Genomic DNA, 14811 nt, shown 5'->3' with positions numbered 1-14811 from the left:
GCTTTGCCATCACATGAATAGATTACATTTTATAATATATTTAAATAGAAATTTTTTTTTGATATTGTAATAATACTTCACATTATTACTGTTTAATGTAATTGTAATCAAATAAATGCAGTCTTGTAAGCATAAGAAACTTTCAAAAACATTACAAAAATCTTACAAACCTCAAGCATTTGAAAGGGAGTGTCTCATTTACCCTTGAAGAAGAGACAGCAGGTACATTAAATCTCTATTTCCCCCCACAATGCCCCCACTAAACGTGCCACAACTTAAAGAAAGACCAGCCATACTTATAAAACAAAACATTTATTCACTGAGCACCATTCAAATATGAAAAAAAAGAAAGGGGGAGGTGTCTCTCTATCCTTGTATCATAATTATACCCGGCTTCTAGAAGATAAACAATGTATCTTATTTTCTATTTTGTCTTTCTAAATATGTCATTATAGAAAGATTAAACACAGTGAAGAGTTATAATGTGGTTGTGGCCACTGTCAACTTTTGAAATGAATGCCTATGTAAGTATGTACTTGGCACTGGATTTTAGTTTTATGTGCTTTTACATGATAAATTAGACATTTTTCCTCTTTTAAATACGAGTTTAAATGCAAGTTCACAGAAAGTAGCTTCATGAAAAACTCTAACCCAAAAAACACAAGAAATTATTAATATAGTGCATTTAAACAACTTCCAAAACTGTTGTTTGAATATATCCAAATACTGATATCTAAATATTGATATTTAGTCTGATTAAAAGAAAGCATCTTGTGTCTATTGATGTTTGTGGTTTTAATTTCGTAGTTAATATTATACACACACAAAACTCTGTATTAGTCATTTTAAGGAGGGACTGAGACCATCTGAGAAGACACACAGTAATGCAGTGAATTCATACAATGGATCTACACTTGCTTGATGTCTGGCTGAGGTATTCTTTGGTATTCTAATAGTTGAATAAAAGTTGGTGGGGCGCTGACTGAACAATATCAGTGGGTGATTTATACATATTTACACCATGCTCAGAGAAGAACTGAAACATGATTGCAGTGCCATTTTCCCTGGCTTGTTGCTTCTCACAGGAACTCTATCCCTAAAAATAAAAAAAAGAGTAGATTGGATATTTCCCCTAGCAGTCCAGCTACTGCTGCTCCCTACATCTGCATTACTTTACTTTAAAATGGTCAGCTTTCTAGTTCCTTCCAGGGTCCTGGATGTAGCTGTTCTCAATGCAAAGCACAATGAAGTGGTTTGAGCAGCTACGTGTGTGCTGCCCGAGCAATCTGCCGGTCTGCAGAAGAGATGCCTGTCCGGTCACCGCCACGTCACCCGTCCGCCATGCCTCACAGTAGTTAGTTGTTACTCGGATGCCCACTGTACTCGAGCCGTGCCACACCAGTTTCTGAGGCCTTGAGTCATAGTAACATGTACAATTTATTAATTTATGTTTGTTCATAATATATGAAATAATATTCATTTAGACAACTTGAAATGTTAATATATATTTTAACATTTACAGAATGTCACTTTTTTTATCATCTAAAATAAATTATATTCCAAAGCAACTTACATGATGGAATTAACGTCAAGCACACAAAGCGCGCACATTTGGATTCATGCCGAATGAGAAAGGTACATGAACCCAAATTTATTTGTATAGCGCATTTCCCACATGCTGGTAGTTTTGGTTTCACTTTAAATAAATTAGTTTATAATAAATAATGTTTTTAATGAATGCCATTACAATTTATTCACTTTAGATATTCTACTAACTATAAGTAACTTTGCAAGTACATGTCAACTAACTCTTTTTAGAGTAGTAGTTAGGTTAAGGTTAGTAGAATAAGTTGACGTACTTGACATGAAAGTTATTTGTAGTTATATTTAGTAGAATGTCTGTTGGGGGACCATCAAAATAAAGTGTTAGGAGATATTAAGCAGACAGTCTACTAATACTTTAATGACTGGTAGTTGACATGTAGTTGCAAAGTTAAGTATAATTAGTAGAATGTCTAAAGTGGACTTTCAAAATAAAGTGTTACCTATGTTTGTTTTATACTTTTATTTTTTCATTCCTGTTCTGTTCTCAATGCCATTAAATTTAAAGAATTTGTTTTGCGGAGTGAGGGGAACTAAAATAATGTTTATAGTGCTTATAATGTTTGTTTTATTTACAGGTATTTTACATTATATCTGAATGTAAAAATAAAATGTGACTTGTACACCAGTGCGACTGTGTTTTTTGTCTCTCAACAATGCAATTTTGACCTGGTGTAACTTATAGTCACTCAGGTAAAACTTATTTTCCAGAAAGTACAGCGACTAAGATTAAATATAGATGCAAGCAGCAATTAAGGGGCCAAGCACAAAGAAGGCACAATAAGTCATGCCAGCATGGCTGGGAGCATCTGACCAACTTCAACAATGAGCAATTAAAGACATTTTAAGATCCTTTTTAATAAAAAGGGCTGTAAAATCATACATATAGTCAACTTTGTCAACAGTTCGATTTTGGTGAAAATCAGAATAACTGTCTATGCAAAATTAATCAAAAGCTTTTAGCAATTTCTGAAATTTCATTTTAACTTTTGACCACAAGGTGGCACTGCCCCGAAACTTTTTGAGTACCTTCAGTGTATGGTGTTAAATATACATACCGAGTTTCATAATGATACGCCAATGCATTCATAAAATACAGCATTTTATGACCAAATTCAAAATGGCCGACATCCAAAATGGCCAATTATAGGGGAATTGGGTATCGTTTGGCTTGCACCGAATTTAAAGAGACCTAAGAGTTCTAAGAGTTTTGTGATTTTTGGCCAAACCGTTCAGAAATTATAAGCAAAAGAAGCAATTTTTCATATCTCCTGACCACTAGGTGGCACTGTGCTGAAACTGTGCAGGTAGCCTCAGGTCATCATTGTCATAACACACACCAAGTTTGGTCAGAATATGCTAAAGCGTTGCGGAGATATAGCCTCACGTTTATTTTGGTGTACTCTTTGTCAAATTCGTTCGCATATTATTCAAGAACGGTTTGATGAATCAACTTGAATTCCATAACTTTTTGTCAGCATGGTCTGAAGTAGATCTGTTTCAATTTTCCTGTAAATCAAACTAACAGGTAACGAGGAGTTCTAAAAAGTAGTTTTTACGTACAATTCAAAAAGATGGAAAAATTTTCAAAAAAATGACGTCACAGGGTGCAATCGTCTTGAACCAAGGAATCAGTGGAAAAAAGAACTTTGTTTCTGCCCTTACGGTTCAAAAGTTATTAGCATCAACGTAAGAGAAACTTTGGAAAGTTAGTGGCACTGGAGCGATTAAGTTAGAGACTCCAACAAGGCTGTGGTTAATGTTCAGATTCTCCTCAATCTGTGTGCCAAATTTCATAACTTTCGTGCAAGTGGTTCTATGGGCTGCCATGGACTTCAAGAGAGGAAGAAGAAGAACAGGAACACTAACGATTACAATAGGTGTTTACACACCTTTGGTGCTTGGCCCCTAATAATAAGAACGCCAATAGATACAACAGGTGCCTACGCACCTTCAGTGCTTGCCCCTAATAAATGCATGTTCATTGTTTGTTCATGTTTAGATACCTAATACATTAAGTATTGTAACATATAGACCAGTGGTCCCAAACCTGTCCTGAAGGACCCCCAGCACTGCACATTTTATATGTCGCCCTTATCTGACACACCTACTTCAGGTCTTGCAGTCTCTACTAATGAGCTGATGAGTTGAATCAGGTGTGTTAGATGAGAGAGACATCCAAAATGTACAGTGCTGGGGGTCCTCCAGGACAGGTTTGGGAACCAATGATTATTTAGACTGTTAGAATTTAGTTTACATGTCTAAAAAATTAAAAAGAAAAAGCTGTTTACCAAGCCTGATCTGTCATGACATTTCTTCCATCAAAGGAGTAAATCGGAGTAAGTGGATCAAAAACAGCCCCATTGCCGGAGAACATAGCCATCCAGCTGCCGAAGAGCACTTCTCCCTAGAGAGGATGCGCAAGAAGCTTACTTAAGCAAACTATATGTAATGAGAACACATTGTTAAAAAAAACTCTTCATTGCAATCTATCGTGCAAATATGCTCCTACGTACTTTGAGGTTCACCACTGGCAAGTTGAAGCGGTCCCCTTTCTTGACGATGGTAGATAGGTCTTGTAGGTGAGAGGAGAGGAAAGCTCTGTAAGTTGATGTCAGGCCCCTGGTACGGGCTTGCTGGTAACACTGATAATCTGCCCCTCGGATTCCACGCATGTCCCCTGAGAATGGGGTATTGAGTGCCACCAGGTGCAACTGCGAAGTTCAGAGGTCAGAGGTCATGTCAAAGTGTACACCTTTTCACATCAATCATTAAGGTGCAACAAGGTTTAAGCAATCCTTACCGCAGGCATCGAGTGTGCAGTGTGTGGAAGAACATTGAAGCCTGGCAGTACGCTCTTTAACTCCTGCAATTAACATTATATGTTCACATCAGACACTAAGATACAGTATATAACATTATTGCTGAAATGAGCATTTGATTCCAGAATATTTTAACATTTCTCTTGGTCTGATAAATGGTAGTAGACAAGCAATGATTCTAAGGCCATATTAGGGATATCGGTACCATATCGCTTATTGTCCGATATTAGATTTTTATCATTTAAAAGTACGATATTGGATATTAATTAATTTTTCATGCTTCAATTTCCCCTATTTTTACATTTCGATTGCCTTTGCCATAATCTAACACTCACTTATATTTAAGTTAATTTACTAACTTTGTTAAATGTAATTTTTTAGCAAATCTCAAATACTGTTAACTAAAAGTGTTAAAAATAGCTTTTGTCAATTTAAATAAAGTTTAAATATTACATGAAAAATTTAAACTTGAAAAAAAAAATTACAGAAAGAAAAATCATGAAAAAAAAAAAAATCAATAAAACAATCTAAAACTGAAATAACTGAAAAATAGAAAAATAATACTATAGAACTATAGAATATAGATTCTAAAATAACACTGATCTCAAAATGAATATCCATTTTTAAATTATATGTTATAATGTTGTTATAACATTACTACTACTTGTAACAGTACAATTACTGATTGTAATTTTTATTTATTTAAAACAGCACAGAATTTTAATATCAGCTGTGTATGGTTTATCACTAACATAAAAAAAAAATCAGTTTATCAGAATCACCCACAATTTTAATGCCTGTGCATCCCTCAGACTACTGCATATGTAGTATGACGCACCTGGCTGTGAACTCTGGGTACACTGTGGTCGCTGGGTCTGCTCAGGCCTTGTGACAAATCAGATGAGGAACTCTCTTGGGGAACTGGGATGAGCTCTCCTAGCTAAAAACACAGTTACACATCAAAATAAGAATAAGCAGACAACAAAGACATTTTGATCTATTTACGTTCGTTATGAAGGGAAATGTGAAAATAAGTAGATACCTCAACTTTCTTCCAGCCCCCTCGTACCCTGATGTACAGTTCACTGTTGTCGTTAACATATCCCAGTGTCCCTTCTGCAGCTCGACTGGTCTCTCTCATCAAGGTCTGACTGTTTCTATATGTGCTCACCTTTAAAGGCAAAGTAAGCAGTCATAATCCAGACAAACACAAAAAATCAAGCTGCATTTAATCCTTTATGAGCTTGCTCCCCTACAGCTGAGTTCTGTGACATCTGACTTACAGGGTTTCCATGGCCAGGAGCACCAGGCGGCCCGGGAGGACCTGGAGGTCCAGGGAGACTCGCAGCTGAGACAGAAACAAGTAAAGCAGAAGTTTGATGCTTGAGTAAGTTGTTGATAAAAAGTTATTTGCTTTGATAAAGTCATTTAAAAGAAATCTGTTTAAGAATGTGCTCAAGCTAGTCATCTAAAACGTTTGGAAAAGTTCACTATTTTAAGTCATGATAAAGTGTTTGTCACCTGAGCCATATGCCGACGGGGTACCTGGTGGCCCAGGTGGTCCTGGTGGCCCTTGTGGTCCTGGATTTCCATACCCAGGCAGTCCTGGCAGGCCTGGGGCACCAGTGTCCCCAGGAGGGCCAACAATAGAGTCCCCTTTAGGTCCCTAAAATGCAAAAACACATATTAGGGCTTATTAAAAGAAGGACAGACTTGGTTCAAGTTTTTGTTTCATTTAGAGACCTGGTTTAATAGTGAGATTTAGTTAGACTTACCACAAGGCCTGCTCTCCCAGGGAGACCTGGAGTGCCAGGCAAACCTGGATCCCCTTTCTCTCCTTTTTGCCCTTTGTAGCCATTATAACCTTTAGCACCCTTAGAGACACATACTCAAAATCATACAAAATCATACATACATACACAAAACAACAGCAATGGCAATCACTTTATGAACAGGCAATTAATTACTATTCATTACTAGTTATATATCTAAACATTTTTTACACTATTTTTCTCCGATTTTTTTCTGCTGGCGCTTTTGGCAAAGTAAGCTGTCATAATCCAGACAAACACAAAAAAATGGAAGCGCATTTAATCTTTTATGAGCTTGTGTAACAGACGTAGGCTAGTAAGAGCTGTGTATGTAAACCTCACTCCCCTAAATTCAAGAGGTGCTGACGCTAGAGACTGCGGTCTTTAGCCTCCTTGTTAGAGCGCCCACCTCCCATGCGGACGGGCCCGGGTTTGAATCCTGCTTGGAGCGGGCAGGTGCGAACTAGAGGGGCTACACTTGCTCCCCAGTTTGAAAACCCCTGACTTATCTTAAACTCAAGGGTGTGTTAAAATTTTGTCTATTTTAAGTGTCCTTCTATGCAAATGCTAAAAAAGAGATTTACTTACCACATAATCTTGGGGAAACATAGGCACTGTGAAGAGATAAAACATAAAGATCAATACGAAAGTGTTGATAACTAGTCATTGGACTCTTTGCCAGTCAATGTGTGCTATACAGAGCATGTGAGCTGAGGGGAGCAGAGAGCTTCTTCTGAAGATTCCTCTCTATTCGCTCAGTCTGCTCAGGGCCACTCGCTCAGCCCAGAATGCCCTTAGTGATATGCTGATTCGAGAATCTGTGAAATAATCGATAGATCTAAGGTTATGGAGATCAAATATTGTTTTAATGAAGTTGCTAGCCTTATACATAAATGCAGAGTAAACATCAAATTTAGGAATGAAGTAGAAGGGTAAAAAGAAGTTTGAAATACCTTTGCAACGGTATACCATTAGTGAACTGCTGAGAGCAGGACATATGTAAATATGTGCTATGTGCTTTCCTCTCAATAACAAAATAAACCCAACAGAAATGACTGTTATCTATAGGCCTACTATCTAATGTAACTGAGACATTTATTCAAGAAATTCATTACAAACAGAGAGACGTATAGTACAGAGAAATTTCATGTCAGACTGGGATGTGAGCATACGGTGTTTTACTAGTGAGCATGAGGAGGTTAATGGTTAATATTTAATTTTCCAAAATAAGGCATTTTTATTATACCTGGAGCTCCTGGCAATCCAGGATTTCCTACATCACCCTTCTCTCCTTTGACTCCAAATGGCACTCTTCCATTGCCTGTTTCAATGCAAAAAAATAGATTTAACCTTTTAACCTCAAAAGTTCTTTATTCATTATTTAATCTGCTTTTAACTATTAAAAACGAATTGTTGAAAAGGCTGCTACATATACCTTGTTGTGAATTGTTGTTGTTGACCTATAAGACAAACATTTTTTGTATAAAATTAGACAAAGTTTTCGACAGAATAGATGATTGAGAAAATATTGTCTGATATAAAATAATAAAATGAATATGAACCCATGCCGGCTAATGTCAGCATATTCAGTAGTGAACTGTTTTGTTAGTGTGACATTTTAAAATGTACGCAGCACACCAGATCCTGAAACACCATGAATTCACTGATGAGCCCAACAAATGTTAGAGCTCATGCAACATGCTTTGGTGAGCTTAAGAGAACCTCAGATGAGATGAGATACTGGGTTAAGGGACCATGAAGAGAAGAGACATTCCTGAATTTGTAAATGACAGCATAAGGCAGGCATAATTGAGTTGACAAAATTCTAAAAAAATATATATATTGACTTTAAATAAAATGTAATTTAGATCTGTTTTGTAAATTAAGCCTGTTCTATGCTGTTTTTAAGACCATAAACCCAAGCACCTTAAAGAGCAAAGTGGGCAGGGCTAGTGTATTAGGGGAAGGAGCCGAGCCAGAATGACATGCGCCAAACCACCAATCGGAGAATTTCACTCATTAACTTACTGGTATTTTGCAGTGTGGTCTAGGAGGAACTGGGAAAACTGTCTTCAAGATTCAGAGCAGAATCATTTAATAACTTTTGTGAAAATTGCACATTTTAGGATAAACCTCACTGTGATGCTCAATTTAATTTCAATACACTGCAAATCTGCTAAGAGAATCAAACTTACTCCATTGAGGCCAATCACTCGTCCTGGTGGCCCTGGAGGTCCAGGTGGACCAGGTGGACCCTTGAATACAGGTAAGTTGTTATAAATATTTAGATTTAAAGATTTAAAACAATGGAAGCAAAGAAAATAATGTTTTACTTACAGGGGGACCACTAGCATCTCCCTTGTCCCCTTTCCTTCCAACTATTCCAGGCCGACCCTAAAAGAAATTTCAGGGAGTGAGTAGAAATAAGCATTTATGAGATGTAAAACTATAAATAAACAGATAAAAATTAATAAAACTAACTAGTCGACCAGGCATTCCATATTCTCCTTTTTGTCCTGGTGGTCCAATCGGCCCCTAAAGATCATAGAAAAACACACATATATATAAATATATATATTCTTCTATAGTAGTATTTATTTATGAATGCTTTTAGTTTGGTGTTAGAGATGAATCTCACCATAATCCCAGGTCGTCCAGTGGGACCGATGTCTCCCTACAAAGTACAATGACATCAATGTCAGACAATCGAGGAGCAAAAAAAAAGATCAAGCTCAAAAGGAAATAGTTTCAACCTTGATTCCTTTTGGTCCTCTGGATCCTCTCAGGCCTGTTATTAGCGAACCATCAGCAGCTATGGATATGCCTGACTCCCCCTTTTCTCCCTTTCAGACGATACAATAAATTGATGGGAGAGTTTGTGCTTCATTATAGTACAGCAGGTCATTTCTGATCATATTTTAAACTCATACCTTCAGTCCTGGAGGTCCTTGAATACCAGGAAACCCAATTTCACCTTTTGGTCCCCTTGGGCCCTGAGCATGACAATATTCGTTCAAGTTATTTCCACCATTATAATGTTTTATTTAAAAGTTTATAACTCCAAAAAACAGAGTAAGCTCACATAATTTTGATTACCACAAATATAATTTAGACATGTTCCTTCTTTTCTGTAAAAACAGCAAAAATCAAAGTTACAGTGAGGCACTTGCAATGGACGTGAATCGGGCCAATTTGGAAATGTTAAAATACTCACTGTTTCAACAGTATAGCCACAAGACATAAACAATATGCATTATAATAATTTTAGTGTTAAGTTATATCCAGTTTTCATCACCATGACAATGTAATACTGTAAACCCTTAAAAATGAAGATTTAAACATTCAAAATTCAAATAATTCAAAGCGCATACTCAGGACAGAAAAGAAGATTTGCTATAAAAGAAGTAATTTTATAATTTTATAAGCTTCACATTTTTGCTTTTTAATACTTCAAAAACGGTCCCTATTCACTTTCATTGTAAGTGCCTCTGTGTAACCTTGATTTATTTCTCTCTTTTTTTTTTGTACATGTATTGTACTTGTATTGAAATCTTCCTTCATTAGTGGTTTTTACCACACATTTTTGAGGAGAGAAAAATGTAACAACCACCAAATTATGAACATTTTAGGTAACTAACGTAAACTGGCAAAATCACTATGCACTATGATGATGGATCAGTATATCTCAACTTCTCAAATAAAGTTGGTTGCTTGACCTTTTTTTTTTTTTTGAGTTATTACACACCTTTCTGTATCGCAAAAAAAAACCCACCAGTTTTTTATTTTTATTCAACCACACATCTGTATTTAAAATAAAAAATGGTCAAGCAAACTTCATTGGACCACTTGAGATGGATTAACCCATGGGATCTGTTGCTCTCAGCAACTTAGGGTGTATTCACACTTGACAGGTTTGGTTCAATTAAAACAAACTCATGTGCGATTGCTCTGTTAGTGCGGAGTGTGAATGCTGCCATCCGAACCTTGGTGTGCCCCAAACAAGCGTACTCACTGAAAAGATGGGTCTTAATGCACTTCCAAATGAACTCCGGTGCAGTTTGACTGAAATATGAATGCAACACAGACCAAAGACATCTAAACAAACCAAAAACAGGATGTGATGTCACAAGATGTGACCCTAAAAAGAACAGAATGCTCAAGCATACGGGTTCTTCTCGTCATAGTCACGATGATGCCCATTATACTTCGGTACAAGCATCAGAGAGCGTTTTCTTGCAGCACTCTTCGTGAGTTCTCAGTTGAATATGTACGCACATAAAACAAGCACATTTAGCCCAGCTCACAGCATTGTTTTGGATGTTCATTAAGTTCCACCGCAAAATATACTTCATAAAAGCTAGGGTTTTTTTGTATCTTTAGGTTGGGTTTTAAAAATGACTCTAATCAAACCAGGACAAAATGTATAATTTTCTGTTTTGGTTCGGAATAAAAGAACCAAGAGAACGTCTCAGGTTACGTATGTAACCATGGTTCCCTGAGAGGGAACGAGACGCTGTGTCAAAGCGCTTTGGGAACGCCTCTGCGTGATTGCGTCGTGAAGCACATGTGAAATCAGTCCAATGGCGTGACGTCATGACCAGGAAACTATAAAGCACTCCTGAACCAAAGAGTATTAGCTTCTGATAGGTCGAAGCAAGTCGGTCACAGGCATGCTGGGAGTATAGCAATGCGACGCAGCATCTCATTCCCTCTCAGGAAACCATGGTTACATACGTAACCTGAGACGTTCCCTTTCAAGGGAACTCGCGCTGCGTCAAAGCGCTTTGGGAACGATATACCCACGCCGCCATAGTAACAAGTGCCTGTCTGTGTGAAATCGTGTCACGCACACTAAGAAGAGAGCACCCGTGACCCCGGGGTCAAGGCCAAGTCCAGGTTATAAAACCTGACAAACGTGTGCGGTGAGGACCAACCTGCCGCACCACACACTTCCGAAAGCAAAGCCTTAGATGCAGCCATACTCTGAGTTGAGTGAGCTCAGACCATAAGAGGTGAAGGTTGGCCGGCCGACTCATAAGCCAGTGATAAAGCATCAACTATCCACTTACTCAAAGTCTGCTTAGATGCAGGGTACCCTTTCCGCGGGGACCCCAAACACACAAATAATTGATTTGATTTACGCCACAGGGCAGCTTTGTGGTTGTAAGCATCTAAGGCCCTAACTGGGCAGAGCAGATTTTGTTTCTTGGTCTGGATGAGAGGCTGGATACAGTATTTTCATACAGACATACACTTTTCAAAGCAGATAATATTTCATTTAACTTTTAAATTAAATGCAGCCAGAAAACAAACATACAAGAATGCCTGAATGACAGGCTGAATGACAGGCTGAATAGCTCGTAACAGTTTGCAAGCAAAAGGGACAAGAGAGAAAGGGAAAATCCCATCTGCTCAGTTCCCTCCAAATATATGCAAGTATAATATATATATTATATAAATAAGTTATGGGCACGTAATCTACACGTTGCCTCGGCAATCGCGACATCCAAACCATATTCTTTATTGCAAACCAGAAATCTATGCGCTGCCTCGGCAAACGCGAGATCCGAGCCATAGATCTTTATTGTAGACCGTGATCCACGCGCTGCCTCGGCAAACGCGAGATCTGAGCCACTATATTGTTATTGCAGACCGTAATCCACACGCTGCCTCTGCAAATGCGAGATACGAGCCTTGCATTAGACTTTTATTCCCTCGAGAATAAAGCCAACAGAAGCGGAGCTAAAAAACTCCCGATAGTGTATGCTTTTCTTTACACATCGGGACATTTTTATGAATGAACACTGTCAGCCCCAATGAGAGCTGACGTGCATGCTCCACTCCCAACAAACAACATATAAATCGTGTGTATCCCCACTTGTAGTGTAGCGAGTGCAGGAAGGAACACACGATTCAAACTGCTGTTTGCTCGCCATTATAGTCCTGTCTAGATAAATATACAGAGACAATTTCACACAGAGCGCTTGCTGAAGACACAGAAGCTAACACTGTTTGGTTCAGGAGTGCTTTATAGTTTCCTGGTCATGATGTCACCCGCCTATGACGTTCCGTCACGCCATTGGACTGATTTCACATGTGTTTCACGACGCAATCATGCAGAGGCGTTCCCAAAGCGCTTTGGCGCAGCGCAAGTTCCCTTGAAAGGGAACCAAACTACAAGTGTGAATACTCCCTTACTTGCATCATTTTATCACCAGTATATCATCTTGAAATAGTTTCAATGTATAAAGCAGACAGAAAGATGAAGGACATTCTTACAGGAAATCCTGCTCTGCCAGGCAAACCTTCAGGGCCCTGCAACATGCACCACACACAGAGAAGCAAGCGATTATGTGATGCATGATCAAAGAACAAACCCTTTCCAGATCATGTGGACATGCCAGGCATTTAGCAGCGTTGTGCCATCAGGCGCGGGAACTTGATTGCTCCCAGACACGCTTCTTGCAAAATATAGTTTAAAAGCTGATGTTTGTACTATCCATGTTAAACATGCTGCATCTTAAAAAGCTTTTGAGGGGAAAACAGTGAGCTGCTTTACATACCATAGGGCCTGGCGGTCCTCGGATCTTAGTGAGGTTTAATTTGGCTGCTGTATCATTAAAAAAGAGCTGGAGGTGGGAAAAAAATAATTATTTTTTAGGATCTCAGACATAATATTATAGCAAAGCAGGTAATCACACTCCATACAGTACTTACATCCTGAAAGTTAACGATTGGTCCAGGAGGGCCAGGGGGGCCGGGAGGCCCTGTGATGCTCAGTCCATCATGACCTCGCTCACCCTGAGTCACAATCAATACAGCAAATTACAGCATGTACTACACACAAAATGAATTTTTTCTCAGGCTGCAAAAATCACACACTGTGCACTCAGCTTGCGCTGAATATCATCATGTATTATTCATTATTCATATCTGGTGTGAATAATGAGGGTCAAAGGTCAGACCATAATGTCACATAACTGCTCAAAATAATAAACAATATAATACCTTCTTTCCTGGACTGCCCTTGTCTCCCTTTGGCCCCTGTTTACAGTAAAGTAGCAAAAACAACAGCCAAAAACATTACACATTTTATTGTATAATAAAATTGAATACTTATTTAGTACATTATTATATGATTTCTCCAAGAATGCAAGAAACAGAAGACTAACCCTGACTCCTGGTAAACCAGCTAATCCGGGTTTTCCATCAGGTCCTGGCAATCCTGGTTCACCCTGAATAGAGAAGAGACAGGGATCAGGAACATGACATTGTGAACTCATTTGAGTTTAGAAATTATTTGGGGTGTTTATATGTAGCCATTTAGTAAGACTGTAGTGAAGTTTGACAAACCCTTACAGACAAACCGGGGGCTCCGTCAGCTCCAGGAAGTCCCTACAGGAAGGAATCAGAACATGTATATTAATACTATATAATATACAGTATCTCACAGAAGTGAGTACACCCCTCACATTTTTGTAAATATTTTATTATATCTTTTCATGTGACAACACTCAAGAAATGACACTTTGCTACAATGTAAAGTAGTGAGTGTACAGCTTGTATAACAGTGTAAATTTACTGTCTCCTCAAAATAACTCAACACACAGCCATTAATGTCTAAACTGCTGGCCACGAAAGTGAGTACACCCCTAAGTGAAAATGTCCAAATTGGGCCCAAAGTGTCAATATTTTGTGTGGCCACCATTACTATCCAGCACTGCCTTAACTGTCTTGGGCATGGAGTTCACCAGAGCTTCACAGGTTGCCACTGGAGTCCTCTTCCACTCCTCCATAACGACATCACGGAGCTGGTGGATGTTAGAGACCTTGCACTCCTCCATCTTCCGTTTGAGGATGCCCCACAGATGCTCAATAGGGTTTAGGTACCCTCAGCTTCTTTAGCAAGGCAGTGGTCGTCTTGGAGGTGTGTTTGGGGTCGCTATCATGTTGGAATATTGCCCTGTGGCCCAGTCTCCGAAGGGAGGGGATCATGCTCTGCTTCAGTATGTCACAGTACATGTTGGCATTCATGGTTCCCTCAATGAACTGTAGTTCCCCAGTGCCAGCAGCACTCATGCAGCCCCAGACCATGACACTCCCACCACCATGCTTGACTGTAGGCAAGACACACTTGTCTTTGTACTCCTCACCTGGCTGCCGCCACACACGCTTGACACCATCTGAACCAAATAAGTTTATCTTGGTCTCATCAGACCACAGGACATGGTTCCTTAGTCTGCTTGTCTTCAGCAAACTGTTTGCGGGCTTTTTTGTGCATCATCTTTAGAAGAGGCTTCCTTCTTGGACGACAGCCATGCAGACCAATTAGATGCAGTGTGAGGCGTGTGGTCTGAGCACTGACAGGCTGACCCCCACCCCTTTAACCTCTGCAGCAATGCTGGCAGCACTCATACGTCTATTTCCCAAACACAACCTCTGGATATGACGCTGAGCATGTGCACTCAACTTCTTTGGTCGACCATGGCGAGGCCTGTTCTGAGTGGAACCTGTCCTGTTAAACCACTGTATGGTCTTGGCCACCGTACTGCAGCTCAGTTTCAGGGTCTTGGCAA

At 39.0% G+C, this 14811-nt stretch overlaps 1 protein-coding gene across 10 annotated transcripts in view; it reads right to left on the bottom strand.

Moving 5' to 3' along the window:
* Positions 1-296: 296 nt before the first annotated feature.
* Positions 297-14811, bottom strand: part of col15a1b (collagen, type XV, alpha 1b) — a 51568-nt gene continuing 37053 nt past the window's right edge. For 3 of the 10 annotated variants that reach the window (XM_051874505.1, XM_051874557.1, XM_051874547.1), the window contains 25 exons: positions 13589-13630; positions 13408-13470; positions 13244-13279; positions 12953-13036; positions 12799-12864; positions 12515-12550; positions 9166-9228; positions 8989-9078; positions 8874-8909; positions 8717-8770; positions 8573-8629; positions 8431-8490; positions 8264-8305; positions 7671-7695; positions 7482-7556; positions 6824-6849; positions 6200-6298; positions 5946-6090; positions 5708-5772; positions 5467-5595; positions 5263-5364; positions 4406-4468; positions 4119-4316; positions 3894-4009; positions 297-1412 (listed from right to left, as the gene is read on the bottom strand). In XM_051874505.1, the coding sequence (XP_051730465.1) occupies positions 1196-1412; positions 3894-4009; positions 4119-4316; positions 4406-4468; positions 5263-5364; positions 5467-5595; positions 5708-5772; positions 5946-6090; positions 6200-6298; positions 6824-6849; positions 7482-7556; positions 7671-7695; positions 8264-8305; positions 8431-8490; positions 8573-8629; positions 8717-8770; positions 8874-8909; positions 8989-9078; positions 9166-9228; positions 12515-12550; positions 12799-12864; positions 12953-13036; positions 13244-13279; positions 13408-13470; positions 13589-13630 (1989 nt within the window). In that variant the 3' untranslated portion in view covers positions 297-1195. Of the gene's footprint in view, positions 1413-3893; positions 4010-4118; positions 4317-4405; positions 4469-5262; positions 5365-5466; positions 5596-5707; positions 5773-5945; positions 6091-6199; positions 6299-6823; positions 7557-7670; positions 7696-8263; positions 8306-8430; positions 8491-8572; positions 8630-8716; positions 8771-8873; positions 8910-8988; positions 9079-9165; positions 9229-12514; positions 12551-12798; positions 12865-12952; positions 13037-13243; positions 13280-13407; positions 13471-13588; positions 13631-14811 lie in introns of those variants that run through there. The other 7 variants (XM_051874538.1, XM_051874563.1, XM_051874516.1 and 4 more) reach the window with 6 other exon arrangements.

This window comes from Ctenopharyngodon idella, chromosome 2, assembly GCF_019924925.1.
Source record: "Ctenopharyngodon idella isolate HZGC_01 chromosome 2, HZGC01, whole genome shotgun sequence".
Lineage (NCBI taxonomy): Eukaryota > Metazoa > Chordata > Actinopteri > Cypriniformes > Xenocyprididae > Ctenopharyngodon > Ctenopharyngodon idella.
Note: the sequence above shows the minus strand (reverse complement) of the source record. Positions and strands in the feature narration are given on the sequence as shown.